This window comes from Dendrobium catenatum, unplaced genomic scaffold, assembly GCF_001605985.2.
Source record: "Dendrobium catenatum unplaced genomic scaffold, ASM160598v2 fragScaff_scaffold_315, whole genome shotgun sequence".
Lineage (NCBI taxonomy): Eukaryota > Viridiplantae > Streptophyta > Magnoliopsida > Asparagales > Orchidaceae > Dendrobium > Dendrobium catenatum.
Genome location: NW_021318777.1, coordinates 309,154 through 332,367, shown reverse-complemented (window position 1 = coordinate 332,367; position 23,214 = coordinate 309,154). Strand labels below are relative to the sequence as shown.

Genomic DNA, 23,214 nt, shown 5'->3' with positions numbered 1-23,214 from the left:
AGCTAGTCGTAGCATAATAAAAATAAGTTAAAGACCAATAGGTTCGCCATGTTAGAACTCATGCATTAAACAAAATAACAAATCATTATTTTCTTTGCCAATTGTACAGACTAGCAGAACCATTATTGTTCATAAAAACTACTTTACTGACGTTTAACTGAAACTCTACACAAGTGCTATGCACTGAGTAGTATCAAAAAGTCAATCGAGCATATTAATAGTCAATGATAAAAAATATAAACAAAGTCAATCTATTAAATCTTCCTATAATTACCTGACATAGTTCAGCATAATGTTTGTAGGCATTGCTGTTCACGTCTTGATCATAAATTAAGTTTCCACCATACCAGCTGTCTGCTTCATCAACTGATGTCATTGCCAGAGATCTGCAAGTACATGGATAACTTGGTTGGAAGCAAGCTTTAAAACTCGGGTATGTACATCATCAATTTTTTAGTTTTGATAATTATGTATGTTTCAATCCTATTCTACAATGAATTTTAATATTTATAAGAATTTCTTGTAATTTCATCTACAAATATTAAGAATGGCAAATAATTGTTGATTTTGAATTCAATTATGCTTATTAAAAAATATATTATTATTATTTTAATACGACACAACAAAATTACCATGTGTATGCATATAGGCAAGCAAACATACATACATACATATTAAAACAATTTTATATAAAAATACTATAAGAGTGATACCATATGTTATATATGCACAGGCGTTATAGTTAGTCACCTTGCTTAGTTCCTCAAGGCTTCTGATGCAAATCCAACCAACAACATAACATATTGTGAATGAAATCCATACCCACTTCTGTCCCCATAGGCTTGCCCTTGCACCCACAGAGTTGCAACAAACCGCATGGGCAAGCACATGCAAGCCAGCACAATCCCTTGCCCACCAACGTTACACTAACACCCGAAGGCCAGGGTTTCCTAAAATGGGTTGGAACAGACCATAAACCATGAAATTCAGCTGAAGAAGATTTCAGCTGAAATTAAAAATCAAGGTTGGAATTATACCATGGATTCAGATCCTCTACAACTATCAATTACCAAAGTAATTGGAGAGTAAAGTCCTCCAATTCCAATCATCCATTTCACTTTGAATGGTTGGGATTTATAGCACTTTTTCAAAACTACTAAGCTTTTGGAAAAAAGAAAACCCAGTCATCCAAAATGGATTAGAAGTTTGCTGGCATTTACAACTTCTATAACCTAATTAACATGGTAAATGGAAGGATCCAAATCCGTATACTATATATCTCGCATTCAAGGCAGAAAAAGATTAAATTTATGTTTGGGAATTAATCATGTACAACATCCCGAAAGTATCATGTACCACATCCAGTCTCACTTTATTTGCATATAACACAAGATTTAGCGAATGAAACTAGAAAGTTTGTTCCGGCAATTAAAGACAACATTAGTACAAATTGCGAGCCCGAATAGATAGCACAATTCCCAAGAGGAAATAAACGGGACATTAACTTACCTATGTAGAATAGCCACCACTCTAAATGCACTATGTTTATGTACAAAGGTTTATCATTCACATATTAAGATGGAACATAAACAAGCCATAAGTAGTACTACTAAATTCAGGCAGTTGCAAGAGAAATAATGCTTCGAAGTGCTTTTGGTAGATGAATATAGTGATTACTTGAAATTTTCATTGAACGAAAAAAATTGGAATAAATCAAACAAACTCCGTGCAGAAAAGCATGAAAAATACTTAGAAGAAAATGATCTGAAATTGAAAGCTTAAAACGAAGTAAACCCATAAGGAAAAAATGTCACAAATACTACATCATAAAAAAAACATGACTAAGCACTAGCAAGGGAAGGCAGTTAAGATAATGCGAGATAGTCATGGAGGAAGAACAGTTAGACTGATAATCTCCTTGATAACAAGTGGCGAAGTAAATTAAATTCAAAAAGACTAAAACCAAAATGATGCACATAAAAATAGAATATAGTAAAGAAGGTTCTGCAAATAAGACGCGTTGATGAAGAATGATAAAAGAAATTCTTTAAGATTCTCTTTACTTCAATAAATAGACAAACAAAAAACTACAAGTTTTCCATTTGACGCTTCACAGGAAACAATGCACCCAACATGATACAATCCATACAAGATGCCACTATGCAGTCGGGCTGCAATCTTTTCCAGCACAATAAGACCACAGCTATGATGAAAAACAAATACAACTTTAATATGTTAACAATAAGTAATAGCCAAAAAATCAAATGAACAACCTTAAGCAGTTACACAGTACATATCGTTTTCATTTTCATGTCTATTTGAGTAAAGAAATAAAAACATTCCCAAAAGTCAACTGCAGCAATAAAGTGCAAATTGCATCTACGTGAGTCCCATTAAACCACATGCATGTTCACCTTAGGATTAGCAGTTTTACTGATTGCATGCAGCATATGTTAGGTATGACAACAAATATCACTACAGTTAGTCTGACAAGAAGTGTCACTAATGTTAGTCCTTATCCGCTACCCAATAAATCTTAGTACCTTTGAAGACTGTCCTCCTTGAGTACATCATCTTGAGAGAAGAGCCAACTCAAGTTGATATCACAAGGCGCAAGAGATTCTTGCTGACTAGTAGCATTTGTTCTTTCATTTGCAACATCTTTTGGTGCATTAGCACTTTCTTCATACTTCCTTTGGCCAAACAACCAGTTCGGGCTTTTAAGCTGTATTTCACTGCATCGATATTTCTTAAGAATTAGTTTTCGCAATGATGAATTCACATAATGCAAGTTATTATTGAAGTTTAAATAAGCTTTCTCAAGGTCATTACTCAATCAAAGCATGGATTGCAAACATTAAAAAAAATTAATTTGAACAGGATAGTAAAACTCATGAAGAATGCTGAGGAAACAACAGAAATTGAGCAAGAAATGAAGACAAGGAATGAACGAAATACCTCAAAGCTCGCATGGTGCATAAAGAAACATGTATGACAATAACTGTAAAACACATTCACCAAAAAAAACTTGCAAGGCAATTGTGAGTATGGTAACCATGATGCAATACATTTTACATGCAAAATGAAAAACAGTATTTTCTTCTTTCATGAGAGAATAAGTCCATTGGTTCAGGTTTCAGTCACTAATGTGTTGATCTTGCGTTCTTACATGCAGTAATTTTGATTTTTCTTCAAGCATCCCTAACCATGGATTTAGCAACATGATGAGCACACTTGCTAATCGAATTCAACTATTTATAGGAGAAGAAAAGACTTTTAAATTTCATGTCTTAGCACAACACAACATTACCATATGAAGCCTCACAATCTCATTCAACGCACTTTTAACAAAAAGAAAAAAATATGTCCAAACTTAAGAAAATACAAATGAAAGATGTAGAGAAAAGCAAAATAAAAAGATAGCAGGTGGCAGTTTTTTAACCATACATAGAAAATTAAAGCTATTCATCCTTTATAACCTATGATTTCATGCAAATATAAGTTACTGTAGTAACTAATGTTTAAAGGCCTACTTGGAGTAATCGTGAAAATTCCGAAGTGATTTGTGTAAGGACCCAAATATTATTGAGTCGATTGAGTGGCAATATTAACAAAATTAATGGCTAATTAAAAAGAAATAATACAACTATGATTTAACCAAATCATATCAATCAAAATTTTTTTACTACAACAACAAAATTCCCATTTAAATCCAACAAACAAAATGAATCATTTTTCTCCATTGTGTTTTTCTCCGTTGTGCCCTATCAAGAGTCAAATTCTCATTTAAATCCAGCAAATGTCATTTCTAATACTTTCTAACAAAGTCTTTTGAGGTTTGTCACTAACTTTTTTAGCATAGTCCAGATCTAATATATTTACTCTCTTAACCAGGTCATCGGAAGGCCAACGTTTTACATGACCAAACTATCTAAGAAAACTCTCGCTAATCTTATCTGCCACTGGAGCCACTTCAACCTTTTCCCGTATACAACCATTTTGCATTTTGTCTCTAAGAGTAAAGCCACTCATCCACCTATGCATCCTCATTTCTGCAACACTTAAATTTATGCTTCTCCTTTAATGGCCAACATTTTGTGTCATAAAGCATTATAGGTCTCACCACCATCTTATAAAGTTTTCTTCAAGTTTATGGGGTACTTTTCTATCACACATCAGGCCCAATGCATGCCTCCACTTTAACCATCAAACTTGAATTTTATTAATAATATCCCCATCTATTTCACCATCACTTTGAACAATAGACCCAAAGTATCTAAAATGTCTACTCTTTTTAACTAAAATAGGAAAATTGTTCGCTCTGGAAAAATATAATAAATAGGCGCAAACCTCGCTCCCACAAACTGAAGGTCCCCTTATTTTTCTTGAGGTAGATTTGATTTGAAATTTAACCATATTTCCCTTGAGAGTAGTGTCTGGGTTTATTTAGATCTGAGTTGTATATCCTATGAGCATAAGCCCTCATGACTAATTACCCCTCCTAACACAATAGAATAACACTTTCGATTAAATATGAAATATATTTAGTCTGTGCAATGAGTGTAACAATGTGTAATAATATTTTAATCTTACTTATGGGGGATGAAGGTACACCCAATCAAGATCACATGGTTTCGTTGTCATGAGTATACCATGGGTTCAGTCTACCAATATTGACAACTATTGATTTTAGTGTCCAGAAAATTTGATTAGCAGTCATGGTTGCCTCCACTCAGGGATCCCGAGTAAGCTGAAGTGGAAAAATATGGATTTTAATTTGGTTTGACTTGGGTCAGGCCTTATGACTCTGTTTAAGAGTTGCCCGTGTGATTGAATTTGAGAAGGGACTTACGGCTTTCATTTGAAAGTAGCCCTAATAATGGGTCTTACGGCTTCTATTAGAGGTGGCCCGAATGATGGGTCTAACAACTTAGCCTTATAAACTAAGATGTCCATGGGGGATTTGACTGTTTAGATAAATCTTATGGCTTATGGATTTAGAAGTTGCCTAACGACGAGTCTTACAACCTAGCCCTGTAAGCTAAGTGGCCCATATGGTAGGTCTTACAACCTAGCCGTATAAACTCGAACGCCCACGTGAGTGGTCTAGGGTTATCTTATTACCTAAATATTTTCCTCAGAAGTCGGACTAACAGCTTCTATTAAATGTTGTCGGATAACATTTCAGGGATTTGGGGTTAGGTCATTTTTGCGTAAAGATTTCCCCTAAAGTCGTACTTACGACTTTCATTGAAAGTTGTCAGTGTGTTAGGGGTTTAAGGTTTTATACACTTCTGGGTTTTGGCACTAGCGTCAGTGTCTTGTTATTTTGTGCTCGTAGTTTTTTCTACTACAGTAGTTTGTTTCTCTATTTTAGTACTGTTGTTTTCTATTTATCCACTTTCTAGCATTTGTTCTGCATGCAGTAATTAGTTTTACAATTTTCAGCATTAAGTTAATTTTATTTATGATGCACTAACTCTTGTCTGTTTGTTTGCAGGTGCTTGCAGTCAGTAGTTACATTAGCTAGCACTTTCAGCTATAGGAGTTGGGTCTCGAAGTTGTAGCCTTTGCTAGGAGCTAGAGTTTACCAGGGGTTTGAAGTTTGCTAGGAGCTGAGTTTAGATAAGGATTTTTGGAGCACTTGTTTGTATTTTGTGTTTTCATTAATTTTTTTGGAGTTTGAGTTTTAGTGAGAGTTGTACAGCGTCGCTTAGTGTGAACATTGCTTTGAATTGTATTTTATTTTGTTTAAATTTAATTGCATTAATTAATTATATAAATTCATTAAATGAATTTTTTTACTTTAGATTAAGTTTTTAATTTAAAATAAATTGCTTGGCTCATTAATTTGAATTGTATTTTAAAATTAATTATGTTAAATTTGATTTGCTCGGTTTGTTAATTTTTAATTTTTAATTTTAAATACATTTGAGATTACTTAATTATTTAAATTAAATTGATTTACTCAATTAATTGATTCAAGTTTTAATTTTAATTAATGGTTTGATTTTTATTAAATATTGTATTTATTTAATTGATTAACTTAGGAATTTAAATTCAATTCATTAACTTTGTTATTTACTTCAATTAAAATTTCACTTTCAGTTAAGTTAAAAGATTTAAATAGTTAACTGATTATATTACAGTTTATTTTTTTTAGTTAGACTTTATATTAGTCATTTAACTGTTGGAAAATCTGTTTGAGTTAATTAGTATCCAAGTTATCTTTTAATCATATTTAATTTATTTAATCATTCATTACTTATTTAAATTTCTAATCAATTAATGACTTCAATTTAATTGAGAAAATCATTTAAAGTTTATTTTAAAGTAATTATTAAATTACTATTAATTAATTAATTAATTAATTCAATTTAATTGGTCAGTTAATAATTTAATTTATTAGTTAATTGATATTATAATTAATTGATTGATCAATTGCACACTTTTTCAAATTTTCAAAATCCGCACAAGTCAAATTTTTTTGAAGAAATTTCGACAGCCTCCTAGTGTCTCCTTCCTGCTAGGGGAGGTAGGGGAAGGCACTTGCCCTTTTAATCCGTCCAGTCAAAAAGATAATCAATGGTCGAGGGCTTCGGGATGTTGTTGGGCCCCAGAATATGTCTACAATTGCTCCAATTTGTTGATTGCAACGCCTCCGATTCAATGATTATAGTATTATATAATTCGTTTATTATTGCTATTATAATAATTATTATAATTAATATAGTTTTAATATACTCATAATCAGATAAGCCCTTTTCCCACTTATCCACTATTTCAAGAAAGCGGTATTACAAGTGCAAGCATAAGCTAGATCGAGCAACAAAGTGCAAGCATAATAGATCGAGCAACAGAGGCGGGGGAGGTCGTTTGAACACAGGAGATCAGTGCAGATTTTATCCCGTTAGCAGGAGAAGCGCAGGTGGGTCGACAACTTGATTGTGTGAGGGCTATGTTAATCCTTGAGTTGAGGTCGGATGCAAGAGAGGCTCACGTCACCAGTAAATAGGGACAAACGGACGAACATACAGGAGTCAGAAGAGACTCGATTCTGGCTTGGACGTGCATAAGGAGGCAGAAGAGAAGCTTCCTGGTGCGATTCGCAGTTGGACTGCAATCTGATTGCAACTGGACAGAGGGATTTGGATGGCTAACCGAGCGGCATAGGGTCGAGAGACAACTGATTTGCGTTTGAAAGACATAATGGGGGCCGATTAGGTCTCATTCTTGGTTGGGACGAACAGAGAGCTCGCTTCAACCAGGAATCACAAGAGAATGAAAGTCTCAAGCAAAACTCCAGTGCTAGAAAGAATGCGTAACTACTCTCGCTCTTTTCCTTCGTTGAGGCAACAATTATTTCCATGATGTGGGAACTTGGAGTAGTGGTTAACAGAAGGAAGATTGGGCTGGAGTCATGAGCAGTAAGAGGTTAGGAGCATATGCTTCTTCATGTGGGGTCGTGAGCAGTTAATTGACGGTCAACAAAAATACTTCGTCAAATCACCTTGTGTTTGAAGACAAGTAATAGCTCCTGCACACAAATCCTTAATGACTTGAATATAAGCATTATTAACACCTTTCTTTTCTAGAACTCCCAAAAGCACTTATGTTGGGACTTTATCATATGCTATCTCTAAATCAATAAATATCATAAGTAGATACTTCTTATTCTCTCTATACTTCTCCATCAAACCTCTCAATAAATGTATTTCTTTAATACATTATTTAAAAAAGAATAATTACTTAAATTAATTAATTAATTTTAAATAATATTCTTTTTAGGACAAGGAATATGAGACCAATTTAAAGCAACTCCACATTTATGACATAACGCATGCAATAATATAAGTTATATTTCTTTTATATTATATATAACTCACCTACAACCTACAATGGAGTAGATGACTTGGGAAAAAGATTTTGCACTCAATTGACCATAACACCTTTGGTTAGATATATGGATGAATATGATAGATGCATGGTGTAAGAGACATTTTTTATGCATTTGAACGTTACTTAAACGGTTTTGTATCTTGCAATTACTTTAAATGACAAGATTGATGTTCAGGCTCCTTTTTTACTTTGATGATGTTTATGGAAGATCATACATTGCTGTATGAAATGTAATGTAATGCATGTAAGAGTTCATGAACTGCCACGTGCAATCATTTTTCCATTATGCATGTTACTTTTTTTATCAATGATTGATCAATTCAACCCACCCCTCCCCTTTTAACCATCCATTCGAGCCTTGATCCAGTTGAGTTCTTAAGTCAGATTGTGACAATTTGAAGATCATGGATTTCAATCTCCAAAATTACCTCAACAGTGGAGGGGTAAATATCTTGGATCAACCCTTCTCATGCCACAAATTGGTGAAGAAGTTTTAAGTGCTGGTACACATGCGTTTTTTAACTAAACTAATTCTTAAAAAAAGGGTGAATCATTTGAACAACTAACTAGCAAAAACAACATAGGCAAGACAATTTACGCTGCATCGGGTGCCATCCCAAGATTTCCTGCTCCACCACTTGCTTTTACATCTTCACTTATCAGTCTGACATCCTTTATAAAACTACATGTTCTCTCCATTAATTTATCGAAGGATGTCAATTTCATCCGTTGGAAGTCTTCCTTGCAGGCTGGAATCGGTGCAAGCTTTATGGAAGTTCCCTTCAAGCAAGTGCTTTCCTTGGGCTCACTAAAATGACAAAAAATGTGAGCCTTGAGATAACATCAAAAAATAACTACTAGATAGCAATAACATATCATTCATAAGAACAACTCTAATAACCACAGCAAAGAAAAAGTACGACAATTTAAGAGAGTTTTGAGATAACTATGTAGAAAATTGCCTGTTGTCAGGGCCTTCATCAGTCCCTGAAACATGAAGATAATAATCCGAGTCCAACTCCCAAAGGGCTGGCTTCCCTTCTTCTGGCTGGAAGTGACCGAGAAATCTAGAAAGATTCAAAAGAACAGAAAGCAACGTTAGCAATATTTTGTCATTGGAGAAAAAAACAAAAGAATACTGAATAAGAACATCCAAACTGAATCTATTTGGAGAGACCTGCGTCAATGTAATAATAAGCATGAATGTGTATATGATCTGTCAAAATGTAAAAGAATATAGAGAAGTACAAGTTAATTGCATCTTGCTTTTCACCATCCGTATATGCATTGCTATAGTATCTCTTTATTGACTTCAAAAATTCACGAGACTGGGTAGTTGCCTTCCACTTGCCTTGCCTTTCAGTGAATACCTGGAAGCAATGAAAATAGTACCGTATAAAAAATTGGCAATAAAAATTCAAAGTAAGTTTATGAGCTAGCAGCTTGGTGAACCAGAACTGCTTAGAAGAGTAGAACCCCACAGTGTTATGAGCAGCAGAACCACCATATTGGTGAGCAAGTGCATCACCCATGCTCTGGTACATATCCATTAAGGCTGCAGCAATGCTGCTGTCTGGGTCCACTTTTGGCACGTCTGTCAAACCCATTGCATGAAGCTGGTGTCCTAAAGCTGCTAGGCCATAAGCATACTGCGCAACATTTGTCCGGTCCAAACAATCAATGCAATTTGTTCGCAAGACTCCACTTTGATAATGAGGACCATTATCCATCCATTCCTGCTTCAGATTCTTTTTCTCATGAGCAGTCACAGAGTTTGATGCCTCAGAATTACTAGACAACCTTGCTAGATCTACTGCACTAGCTCTAAATTCACCAAGAGAAGCATCCCTGCATTTAGAACAAAGTTTAAAGCTTAAATGAAAGAAAATACTTGAAATTAGTTTAAATTGACATTAGTAAATTAAATAATCAAGGGTAACTAAATGTCTTTTCTATGCAAGGGCTTTTTATGTACCACAAAAAGAAGAAAGTGCATATCTTTCACAAATTTATTAATCAACTCAGAGTGGAAAAAACATTCGTGTCTCGCATCAATGCCAAATATGAAATCGCTATAACATAGAGATAGGTCATATTTCACTTCAATGATACAAATTATATCTAATTTCTGCTATTAATAAACCTAATCATTAAAATTTCAGAGAATTAAAAAGGACGTCATCTGTTCAGCTTCATAAAATAAAATATTGAAGTCCTTATAAAAGTGAGGCATCATGACTTGACTGATACAAAGACCATGCAAATGGAGGAAGATAAGTACACAAGTACAATGGCCATGGCAACAAAAGAACCATACAGGAGGTGGGAGGAGGATTTCTGGTGGAAATGCAGAGCTTAGAAGGGATCAGATTGGAAGAGGAGGGAGACATACCTTCTTCAATACAACCACTTATACAGCAGTTCAGTGATTTCTTTCAGCCACCTCAAGGAATGCCGCCACCAAGGGAGCCATGCCATCACTTTGAGGGAGGGAGTATCACCAATTACTGTTAGGCCATAACATTATTCTCAGATTCAAAAGAATAAGATTGAGAAGCTGATTAGAGAGATGTCAGAGGCAGAGATCATCAGGGCTAATGTAAGTCATTTTTCTAGCCCAGCCTTACTGGTCAAGAAGGATGGGAGCTAGAGATTCTTTGTTGACTATCGGGCCTTAAATAAGGAGGCTATGCCAGACAAGTTTTGCATTCCGATGATAGATGAGCTACTGGATGAGCTGTGTGGAGCAATGATGTTTACAAAGATGGAGCTGAAGTCTGGCTACCATCAGATTAGAATGAGAGAGGAGGATGTTCCAAAGCCCGCATTCAGGACTCATAAGGGACACTACGAATAATTCCTGGTGATGCTTTTTGGTCTCACAAATGCCCCCGCTATATTCCAGACCCTCGTGAATAGGGTGTTTTGATCATATCTCAGGAGGATAATATTGGTTTTCTTTGATGACATCTTGGTGTACAGGAGATCAGACAAGGAGCATTTGGAGCACTTTAGGGTGGTCTTAGAAGTGTTACAAGAGCACCAACTGAAAGCCAACCTGAAGAAGTGTTATTTTGCACAGGCCACTATGGAGTACTTGAGGCACGTGTTATCTCAACAGGGGGTGGTCGCTGATTAGGCCAAGATTTAGGCAACTCTAAAATGGCCTCTACCTAGGACTATGAGAGATGTAAGAGGTTTCCTAGGATTGACTGGATACTACATGAGATTTGTGAGGTGATACAACACCATATCTTGGCCATTGAAAGAGCAGCTAAAGAAGGACAGTTTCTTGTGGGGAGAGGCGAATACCCAGGCCTTTGAGAGATTAAAGAAGGCCATAACCATGGTACTAGTCTTGACCCTACCAGATTTCAACCAAATTTTTGTGGTAGAGACTGATACATCGAAGTATGGATTGGGGGTAATGCTCATGCAGAATCGCAGGCCTATAGCTTACTTCAACCAGGTGTTGACAGCCAGAACTAGTATGAAGTCTGTTTACGAGAGAGAGTTGATGACAATAGTGTTAGTTATTCAGAAGTGACGGCCTTACTTATTAGGCCAACATTTCGTCGATAGAACAGACTAGAGAAGCTTGAAGTATCTGTTAGAGCAGAGAATGGTTACCAATGAGCATCAGAGGTGGCTGCCAAAGCTTTTGGGCTATGACTTTGAGATCCAGTATAGGCCATGGGTAGAGAACAAGGTAGCTGATGCCTTGTCCAGATGCATGGGAGAGCTCCAAGAGCTAGCAATGTCGATACCACTGATGTTGCATTGGGGGCTACTAAAGAGAATAGTGTGCATGATGAGGAGCTAAGGAAGATCAGAGCAGATCTATTAAAAGATGAGAATAACCACCCTGGCTATTCTCTAGAGGGGGAGATACTTTATACTAGGGGAGGTTTGTGGTATCTCTAACTTCATACCATATTCCACATCTGCTGTAGAAGTTTCATGGAAGCACTGTGGGGGGGTCATTTAGGTGAGTAGAAGACATACAAGAGATTAGCAGTAGAGTTGTATTAGAAGGGGACGCACAAAGATGTGGAAGAGATGGTAGCAAGATGTGAGGTATGCCAATGGAACAAGTACATGGTCATGGCTCGAGGTGGTTACTTCAACCCCTCACCTTACCAGATAGGGTGTGGGAGGAGGTCACCATGGACTGTATCGATGAGTTACCCTGATCTGAGGGGTTTATAGTGATTCTTATGATAGTTATTAAGTTGAACAAGTATGCCCACTTTATTCCCCTATGATATCCCTATACAATAGTGATAGTACCAACGACATTCATCAAGGATGTGGTTAGACTATATGAGATATCAGAGTCTATAGTGTCTGACCATGATAAGGTATTCCTCAGTTACTTTTGGAGGGAGTTGTTCAGGCTGCAAGGGACAGTACTTAAAAGAAGCACCGCTTACCACTCTCAGACAGATAGAAAGACAGAGGTGGTTAACAGGAACTTGGACACTTACCTGAGGTGTCTTGTTTCAGAGACACCTTGATTATGGGTCAAGTGACTATCATGGGCAAAGTACTAATACAACACTTCGGATCATTCGGCACCCCAGATGACTCCTTTAAAGTATTGTATGGAAGGTATCCACCTCACTAGATGCATTTTGGGTTGAGTAACACACCAATTTCTTCTATGTAACAATATTTGGAGGAGCAAGATATGGTATATAAGGAATTAAAAAGGAATTTGTTGAGGGTTTAACAGATCATGAAGAAGGAGATGGATGGGCAAAGGAAAGACGTCCAATTTGATGTGAGAGAGAGAGAGTATATTTAAAGCTTTGTCCTTACGGACAGAAGACAGTAATGAAGATGAGAAATGAAAACCTAACACCAAGGTACTTTGGCCCTTAAGAGATATTGGAGAGGATCTGAGCTGCGGCACCCCTGACCCCTACTATACACCCAATGTTCCACGTCTCCCAGTTGAGAAAAGCAATTGGAGATCATACAACTAATTCAGAGTCTAGGGGTGTTGTTAGAACTACTGGAATTGAAAGGGTGAGCCAGCGCGAAGGAGGGATCAAGGAAGTGCTAATCAAATGGAAGAGAACCTTCATGACTATGATGCCACTTGGAAGTCGTACGAGAGGGTGAAACATAAATTTCCATCCTTCCATCTTGAGGAAAAGTTGGGTCTTTGAGAGGGAAGTATTGTTAGACTGGTCACTGGACTAGTCCAGCCAGTCCACACAGAACCAGCCCAAGTCTAGTGGGGGCAGAACTTTGGTCCATACGAGACCGACCCAAGTCTATTGGAGGAGGAACAAGAGTTTCGCACCCGTGATTGCTGCCCCCCTCCGTAGCCATTTGAAATGATGTTTTTAATGCGATTTGAGAGGGAAATTTCAAGGAGGGGCTGTTTTGGGATTTCCTTTTGAATTGTACACTTTAAGGGGGAAAATTTCTTCGGGATAGGGCATCGCTTGTTTACTAAAATTTGAGTTTTCTTAGAGTGTTTGGGCTCTAGTAGATGACCAGAGATTTGGGAGAGACGGATCCTCCTCTCCAATTAAGGATCCTATTGTATCTTGCTTTCCTTCGTATCTTCTTTCAATAAAAATTGTTTGTAAGCGCTCTTTTCAATTTCTTGTATTTTATGCACTGATTTTTGCGTGAAGTGCATATGTTTCCTACCAGAAGAATAATTGGTTAACAACTTTACCAATGCTCTGGTACCTCTTCATTTTCTCAATCCTTTCACCAAGCTGAGTTGATTTTTATACATACACATTAGCCTGAAGGGAGTGTTATTATAGAAAGATAATAATATTGTAAGATGTTATCTTTCTAAAGAAAAAAATTAGGAGTTCTATTTTTCTCATGCTTCATTTCCTCTTAATTGAGAATATTCACCTAATGATATATATATATATATATACATGCATACATACATACACATAAGGAAGAAATATAATGTGCAAGAAACTTTCTTTGGCCTAAAATAAATATATTACATAATATTATAACTTTATTTGTTTTAAGGATAAAAATATATCCCATACTTTCCATTAAATGGGCCCAAGGTCACTAAATATATAAGGTCAACATAACGCTAATTAATAATATAAGGTGAGTGCAAGACCAAATACAAACATTAAATCTACAATTGGTCTATTGAAATTCATCATGATTTTGTCCATTGAGACTGGTGCTTAAACCTCTACATTAGAACAAATGAGTCTATCGCTTGACCTGAGGCTCTTTGTAATTTATAACCTTTTTAGTAAATTATTATGTAAGGATGGACTTTTCTCCTCTAAAGAAGGGATTCATCATTCTCCACAAAATTGGATTTTTATATTAACCTTCAAATGCATGATTAAAATCAACAATTTCCTTCAAATTAATTACATGCATGATTTCAAGATTTTTTTTAAGAATGTTTGATCATCAATCAGATACATCAAAATTCTCACAACGAATGGATACACTTGCAAAAGAAGATAGTTGCTAAGTATAACGGAGAGTAAAAGAATCACAAAAAAAAACACTAAATAAATAAAATTAATGCGGAAGGATTGTGAAGGTAAAATACTGGTCCAAAGCTGACATGGCTGAAAGCACAGAAAAAAAACATTTGAACAAAAAAGAGTATCGCTTGATGTAACATTTAACAAAAATGTGTAGAAAAATAAGTATTCACAAGTTGACTACAAAATACTCGGAGAAGACTACTGATGACGATCTAGTGCATGATGAATCCTCCACCCTCTGGAAAACAAACTTACAAGAGCAGTTTCAGCTTGCAAAAGCCTTTTACTATCAGCGCCCATGGGGGATTTTCTCCATGATTTCAACAAACGTCATCATGATCATTAATATTATCTCAAATATTTTGGGCAAATTTTATGAATCCTCATATTCCATTCCTTCTAGTTGATTATTACATGAGGTGTCAAAGCTTTTTGTAGAAAATCATTTTGAACAACTCCTATTCATGTTACCATAAAGTCTATCCTTTCTTTCCCTAACTTTCAACATTTATCTTATATATCTATCTAATGGGTTCATATTTCAACATGAGTCACTTCACAAGCTTAAATCAACATAAAAATAGACCAAAACAACTTGAATCAACATTAAAAAAAAAACAATGATGACAATTAACTTCAAAACCATTTTTTTCTGCATCACACTATGCAGAATAGATGAAATTTTAAATTTATGCACCATATTAAAATTTAAAAGAACAGGTATAGCATTACAATCAAATGCCGGATAACTATAGAACAGTTATCAAACACCATTAGGCAGAATAGCTTGTTGTTTTTAACATAAGGACTATATACATATAATACAAGCGGCAGTGGAAGAATCATCAAACAGTTACAAGGGAAATCGTTCAAGGTGCTTCTATTTAGTGAGTATAATGTGCATACCTATTAAAACAGGAATAAGACCAATTTTTCAAGCTGCTACTTATTTAAAGATTATTAACACCTTACCTTGCAGTATTTGCTCTACCATGCTGAGTTGATCTTTTCACTGTGACAGGTTTTCCACTATAGTAGAAGCCCGTTAAATCAAGTGCTTCACTTGCTACAGCACCTAGAACCGCCAAAACATTTGCAGATTTGCTAACAAAGACAACCCATTTTAATGTCAGCCTTTAACAAAATTCCATTTAATATGAGCTATGCAAAGAAATACAACCTTTTGGCAAATTTATGGAAATCCCAATGAATAAACTTCAAATGACCTTCTTCAGGGAGAATCTGATTAAGATATCCAACAGCATTTGCAAACTCACGACGCAGCATCATTTCTCGAGGCCTTTTCTCAACTGTCTGTATGAATGCATATGAAAACTCATAAGTAAAAGAGATTCTAAAAAAGTTTAAGTTGACAACAACCTAGCAGTAAACATGCACAAGCTAGTGAATTATCAGGACAAAAAGGCATGGTGGTACTGTTGTACCTATAATTCCAATACTATGTGAAACGTCTAGCAAAAAAATATAACAATCACGGAATGGTTAAAATCACAGCAAACTTGCTTTGGATAAAAGACCACATTTTTAACAATTGTCACTAATTTATAACCATTACAAAATTATGATTTACAGAAGTTTTGAATAAATGGAAGGAAAACCTGGGGTTCTTATGGAACTCTTGATGGTTGAACAAATTAACCATCATACCAAAGAAAAAGATAATGCAAGTCAGAGCTCATCAGTCAATTATGGACTTAGTTATTTAAGATATAAAGTTGATAATTTATTTATTTTGGAGTTTTATGAAGGCTTCATACGTTACAAGGCATGCATAATTTTCTGGAGGAATTAAATCAATAGAATATAGCATAAAAAATGTGAAACAATTAGCATCCCTATAACTGGCTTTAGAAAGCACAAAAATTCTAGAACATTCAATATGATCCTTGACTAATTTTGAAGATTCAACGCTGACTTGCAGTACCTCTATGGAATCGTGAGCTCCAAAAAATTGCACCCCAGATTGATCGGAGAGTTTTGGTGGGTTTTCCCACCAAACTTTTAGAAAGTATATTGGATTAAAAAAAACATTCTACAGAGATTTCACCCTCATTTCGCAAGGACTTTATATCTTAGTTCAAGAATTCTCATAGACATAAGCTCCTATGGTTAATTACCACTCATGGTGATGATAGAGAATTTTCAATAAAAGGAGGTCATTTGAAGCTATGTGCTTAGTGTATAGTAGTAGTAAATTTAGTATATCGTTTGAAATTTATCACCTTATATTTAAAATAGAAAATGGGGATAATGATGGCAAAGATAAAAATCACAGTTCAATCATCCCAGGTTTTGATGACTTATTTAGTGGATATAGTCAAACTTAATTAAAATATTCTTGTAGGCTGCCATGAGTTACTTCTTCTAAGTAAAGGCTTTAGACCTAGGGTGAATATTTGTTTAAGGGGATAAATATAGTTCAACTTTAGCTAACAAAGGGTTTTGAATCCAATCAAGCTCATCCTATGATTCATTACTCAGAATTTTTAAGCAATTGGAGTACTTAACGAACTCTAGCTTTGAGCATAATTTAATGAATACATTTTACAATGAAATCATTTGGTTAAAGGGCTTGATCATAACTGTTTACATGTGGTATTATTTAGCGGAAAAATCACCGATTATAGGACATGTTATGTTTGCACTAGCAAAAGATCATTTGAGAATAAATCCCAGTGATACGCTCGACAGGACATCAACTCTCTGTGAGTTGTGATTAAACTTAAATTTTTCACCCTTTAGTGTCCTGTTAAAAGTCAAATTATCATTTAAATCTAATAAATAAAGATCATTTCTAATATTTTCTAACCAAGTCTTTTTAGTTCTACCTCTACCTTTCTTAACATAAGTCAAATCTAATACCTCAACTTTCCTAATCGAGCCATCGGAAGGCCTCCGTTTAATGTGACCAAACCATCTAAGGAAACTCTCTCTAATCTTATCTTCCATTGGAGCTAATCCAACCTTTTCACGTATATGCTCATTTGGTATCCAATCTTTAAGGGTAAAGCCACTCATCCACCTAAGCATCATCATCTGTGCAACACTTAACCTACTATTATGCTTCTCTTTTAATGGCCAACATTCGGCACCATAAAGCATTGCAAGTCTCACCACCATCTTATAGAATTTTCCCTTGAGTTTGAGGGGAACTTTTCCATCACACAACAAGCCCGATGCACTCCTCCACTTCAACCATCCAACTTGAATTCTACTGATTAATTATGCCCATCTATTTCACCATCACTTGAAATAAATCTAAATATGTAAAAGAGTACTCTTACTAAAATTACACTCCATATATTCAGTTTTAGATCTACTCAAGCGAAAACCTTTGGACTCTAAGGTTGACCTCCATAATTCATGTTTACCTTCAACTCCCTCTCTAGCCTTATCAACAAGAAGAATATCATCAGTAAAAATCATATACCAAGGTACATCCTCTCGCAAATGTCTAGTGAGAGCATCCATGACTAAAGCAAAAAGATATGGACTTTTTGCGATCCTTGATGTAATCCAACAAATAGAAAATAATTGGTCAACCACCTTGTGTTTGAACACAAGTAATAGCTCATGCATACTTATTTTTAATGATTTGAATATAAGCGTTATTAACTCCTTTTCAAGACTCTCCATAGCACTTTCATGGAACTTATCAATTCTCTAAATCAATAAATATTATATGTAGATCGTTCTTATTCTCTCCATATTTCTCCATCAAACCTCTCAATAAATGTATGGCTTCCATAGTAGACCTACCCGGCATGAATCCAAATTGATTTTGAGAAACATTAGTATCACACCGCAACCTACGCTCCATAACTCGCTCCTATAGTTTTAAAGTAGGACACATTAACTTAATTCATTTATAATTCGCACACTCATGTGCATCACCTTTATTCTTAAAAATAGGAATTAACACACTCATTCTCCACTGATCTGGCATTTTTAGTCTTCAAAACAATATTAAAAAGTTTGGTAAGCCAAGAAATTCCTTCATCTCCTAAGTATTTCCACATCTCTATTGGAAAATAATTAGGTCCAACAGCTTTTCCACACTTCATTTTCTTTAAAGTCTCTCTAAATTAGATTTTACTAATACGCCGATAAAAACAAAAATATTTATTTTTATTTAGTGTGTTAAATTCACTAAAGTCAATCGTATTTACATATTATTCATTAAAAAGTTTAGCAAAATATCTCATCCACCTTTGATGAATATCATATTCTAAGAAAAGTACTTTTTTATCTTAATCCTTAATACATTTCACTTGAAATAAATCATTGCTACTCCTATCTCTTTGTTTGGCTAACTTATACATATATATTTCTCTCTCCTTAGTATCTAATATATTATATAAATCATTAAGAGCTAAGCTCTTTGCATAGCAAATAGTTTTCTTAGATTTCTTATGAGCCTCTTTATAGCTTTCACAATTATCAAATTTTTTCATCTAAACTATTTTTATAATAAATCTTCTTATTTTTTATTTTTTCTTGCACATTTGGATTCCACCACAAATTATTTTTACTATTAAGAATTTTTCCCTTCAAAATCCAAGCACATATTTTGTAATATTCTTAATATCACTAGCCACTTTTTTCCCATATAATCTTAGCAATGCTCATGCATAGACAAAATCTGAAGATCTAAAATCTTACTCTCAAAATACTTTTATTAATATTCTTTAAATGCTCTCATCTAATCCTAAAAAATTATTTTACATTTTTTTTTATTTTCTGCCCCTTTACCTTGAAGTTCAAAACTAATAATCGATGTTGGATGCATAAATTTTCACTATGAATAACTTTACAATCTTTGCAATCTAAACGATATAATTTTTTTATAAGAAAATAATTAGTCTGTGTTTTACTATAACCATTTTTATAAGTGATAAGATGTTCATCTCTTTTCTTAAATTAGGTATTAGCTATTAAAAAATCATAAGTAAAATCTAATATGGTCTTACCACCTTCATTTGTCGTTCTAAACCCATAGCCACCATGAATGCTTTTAAAATTATCTAGCTCTCTACCAGCACGTCTATTTAAATCTCTTCTAATAAAAACTTTTTCTTCAAGAGGTATCTTTTGTATTAACTCTTCTAAGTCATTCCAAAATTTTAATTTTGAATCCATATCCATACCTACAAGAGGAGCATAAGCACTCAATGTTTAAAATTGCGTATTTGGGTATTGAGGCATTTTTCATTCGTGAGGCGAGGTGTAAGCCTCAAGGCGTTTTGAGGCATAAGCCTCAAAATCAAAAATATTGCGTAAACATAAAATGATAAATTTGTTATATAGTAATGAGTGAATAATATAAAAAATAAAAAAGCACAAGATATGAAGTGAAATCAAAATATCTCAATAATAAGACAACATGAAATATAGTTCAACTCAAACTTCTATCTTTGTATTCTTTTCATTAACATATAATTCCGATTTCCAAAAATAAATAGCAATGACATATCACATAAAAACTCATAAGTCATCAGCACTATCATCACTAAGGGGTTCTTCATTTGAATCATTATTATGCTGAACTGCTCTCTCCCCTTCCTCCTCTCCTATAGAGTCCAATGTCGGGCATTTACTTCAAGATTTATGTAAGTTTTAATATATATAGCATAAGGTGTAAGCCTCTCGCCTCAATGCGGGCATCAACCAAGTTGAGGCGCAAGCCTCATAAAAAAAATTCGAGATGTAAGCATCAAGGTGTTTTTTACTGGAATTGCGAAAAGGAAGGCCTCAAGGCGAGCCTCATATTGCGCAATTTTAAATCATGTAAGCACTTATAATATTAACAATCTTAGCATCAACAACAATCTTTAAAGCTATAATTCTATCTCCAATTCTGTTAATTTTTATAACATTATTCTTAAAACTCTTATCGATAATCACACTTATATCATTTCTAGTATGACTCCTACCTGAATACCATTGTTTTTAAATATTTTTATTTCATAGTTTTTTATTTTTCAAATTTGTCAACTTGCTTATATGCAGGAGCTATTACTTGTGTTCAAACACAAGGTGGATTGACCAAGTATTTTACTATTTCGGTTGGGTTACATCAAGGATCAGCCTTAAGCCCATATCTTTTTGCTTTATTCATGTATGTTCTCACTAGACATTTGCAGAGGATGTACCTTGATGTATGCTTTTTGATGATGATATTCTTCTTGTTGATAAGACTAGAGAGGGAGTTGAAGGTAAACTTGAATTATGGAGGTCAACCTTAGAGTCTAAAGGTTTTTGCTAGAGTAGATCTAAAACGGAATATATGGAGTGTAATTTTAGTAGTAATAAACCTAGTGAGGGAATTGTGACTTTGGGCGATCAAGTCATTAATAAGAGTACACGTTTTAGATATCTTGGATCTATTGTTCAGAGTGATGGTGAAATAGATGGGGATATTATCAGCAGAATTCAAGTTGGATGGTTGAAGTGGAGGAATGCATCGGGCTTGTTATGTGATAGAAATGTATCCCTTAAACTTAAGGGAAAATTCTATAAGATGGTAGTGAGGCCTGCAATGCTTTATGGTGCTGAATGTTGGCCACTAAAAGAGAAGCATAATACTAAGTTAAGTGTGGTAGAGATGAGGATGCTCAGGTGGATGAGTGGCTTTACCCTTAGAGATATGATACGAAATGAGCATATACGTGAAAAGGTTGGAGTAGCTCCAGTAGAAGATAAGATTAGAGAGAGTCGCCTTAGATGGTTTGGTCACATAAAACGGCGGCCTTCCGATGACCCGGTTAGGAGAGTAGAGGTATTAGATTTGACTTATGTTAAGAAATGTAGGGGTATACCTAAAAAGACTTGGTTTAGGGTTTAGGGATGACCTTTCATTATTAGATTTAAACGAGAATTTGACTTTTAATAGGACACAATGGAGAAAAAGGATTCATGTAGCCGACCCCACGTAGTGGGATAAAGGCTTGATGTTGTTGTTGTTGTTGTCAACTTGCTTGTAGAGGATTGAATTTAATCTATGTTCATTTCACTTTGTCAACTTGCTTGTAGAGGATTGAATCTAATCTATGTACTAATGAGAACGCATGCGGACAAACTTGATTTTTTAGGACTTGAACATAATTTATAGAATGTAAATATATTTTTTTTTGTGTATTTATATAGTGTATTTGTATGTTTTTTAATGCATTTATATAGTACACTAGCATTTTTTTACAAAGACATATGGCATGTAAGTTTTTTAGAAGAGTACAATTTGAATTCATCTCAATTTTAACTCACGCAATATTCTTGTATCTCAAATTTAGAACATTAATGTATTTGGTCGGGATGCGTGTCGATAATTTGATTTTTCAAAAGGAGTTTACAAATTTATGACTACCAAACTTTGTAGAGCAATAGAACATTTTTCAAAATGAGAAAAATTTTAGTTCAATTTGAAATTAGTCTATGCAACATTCTTAGGCCTCATGCTTAAACATTTAGCATGTTCTTAAGAGCACATACAAATAAAAATTGATTTCTATGACTTGGAGTGATGTAGACCATTTTTAATGCACATACACAATGTGCTTAGATGCTTTTGATTAATTTACATGGTGTGCTACATGCTTTTCATAATACTTCAAGCTTTCTGATCTGCCTACACAATCCATTTTCATGTTTTATTGTGTATTTGTTTAGTGTGCTTGTGCGCTCTTCATTGTATTGGCGTGATTTTTAATGTGCTTGCACAATACACTTAAACATTTTTCGGTATATTTGAATAGTGTACTTACACACTTATCAATATCATTGTATGATGTGTTTGCATGCTTTAGAAAGATGAAATGCTTCTCAAGACAATTACACACTTCTTGAAGTAGTTGCACATTTTTTGAAGTTAATGTAAGCTTATCAAAGTAGTGAAATGATTCTCGAGGCATCTGGATGGTTGCATGCTCCTTGAGACTGCAACACAATTCGCAATAGCATTGTGCATAAATTTGGTACTTAAATTTCAATATGTGATCCAAAATTTTGGTTGCTTGCGTGGTCTTCTACTGTTGAAATACAAGCATAATTTCATTTTGAAGTTTTTGAAGTGGCCTTCTATTTTGTCTACTAATGTGCATGTGTTGAGAGTCTACTAGCGTTAAAGGCGAGTTAAAATCTTTTAGTTATGTCAAGAAATGACATTTTTATTTCTATGTTTAAATGTTAGCATTGTTGGTAGGGTTTCCAAATCGGGGCTTGGGTCCTACTCGAAATTGACATGATTTCAACTCATCATACCCCAACTCGACCCGATTAAGTAAATAGTTCATAAGCCTGAAGTGAGTGAGCATGAGTGATAAAATAGGCGAGTGAGTGTGGGCAATCGAGTGGGAGTGATCAGGCGAGGTGGCGAGCGCGACAAAAAAAGCGGGTGTGCGCAACAAACAATTTTCAAGTTGTTTTGAGTTTTTGGACCCGAACCTGACCCAAAATTGCAATCAAGTCATAATATGAACCCGAACCCAATCCATTTTTCAAATGAGTTTAACTGAACCCAAAATTTTCAGATCGTGTCAAATATTGATACCCCTAGTTGTGGGTCCCACAAGTAATCAATCTCTCATGTGTAAATAAAGAAGCCCCCAGCTGAAGCAGCAACCAAGAGAGAACGTCCAAGAGAAGAGAGAGAACGTCCAAGAAAGTAGGAAGGATTTTGGAGGATTTTGACTGTTTTTGTTTAAAATGGTAGAGGGTGGCCGATCATCCTTGGAAGACCGGAACACCTTCTCCTTTGTATCTACCGTGCGTCCAATTTCTTTGGATTCAAAAG

General features: G+C 34.8%; 1 protein-coding gene across 1 annotated transcript in view; it reads right to left on the bottom strand.

Annotated features, from left to right (window-relative positions):
• The window catches only part of LOC110095202 (phosphoinositide phosphatase SAC1), an 84,529-nt gene that overhangs the window by 5,099 nt on the left and 56,216 nt on the right, over window positions 1-23,214 (bottom strand). Inside the window, exons 8-15 of the mRNA XM_020820644.2 lie at window positions 15,586-15,719; window positions 15,378-15,509; window positions 9,381-9,747; window positions 9,148-9,269; window positions 8,862-8,966; window positions 8,498-8,707; window positions 2,544-2,735; window positions 275-386 (exon numbers count right to left, since the gene is read on the bottom strand). Coding sequence (XP_020676303.1) covers window positions 275-386; window positions 2,544-2,735; window positions 8,498-8,707; window positions 8,862-8,966; window positions 9,148-9,269; window positions 9,381-9,747; window positions 15,378-15,509; window positions 15,586-15,719 — 1,374 coding nt within the window. The remainder of the gene's footprint in view (window positions 1-274; window positions 387-2,543; window positions 2,736-8,497; window positions 8,708-8,861; window positions 8,967-9,147; window positions 9,270-9,380; window positions 9,748-15,377; window positions 15,510-15,585; window positions 15,720-23,214) is intronic.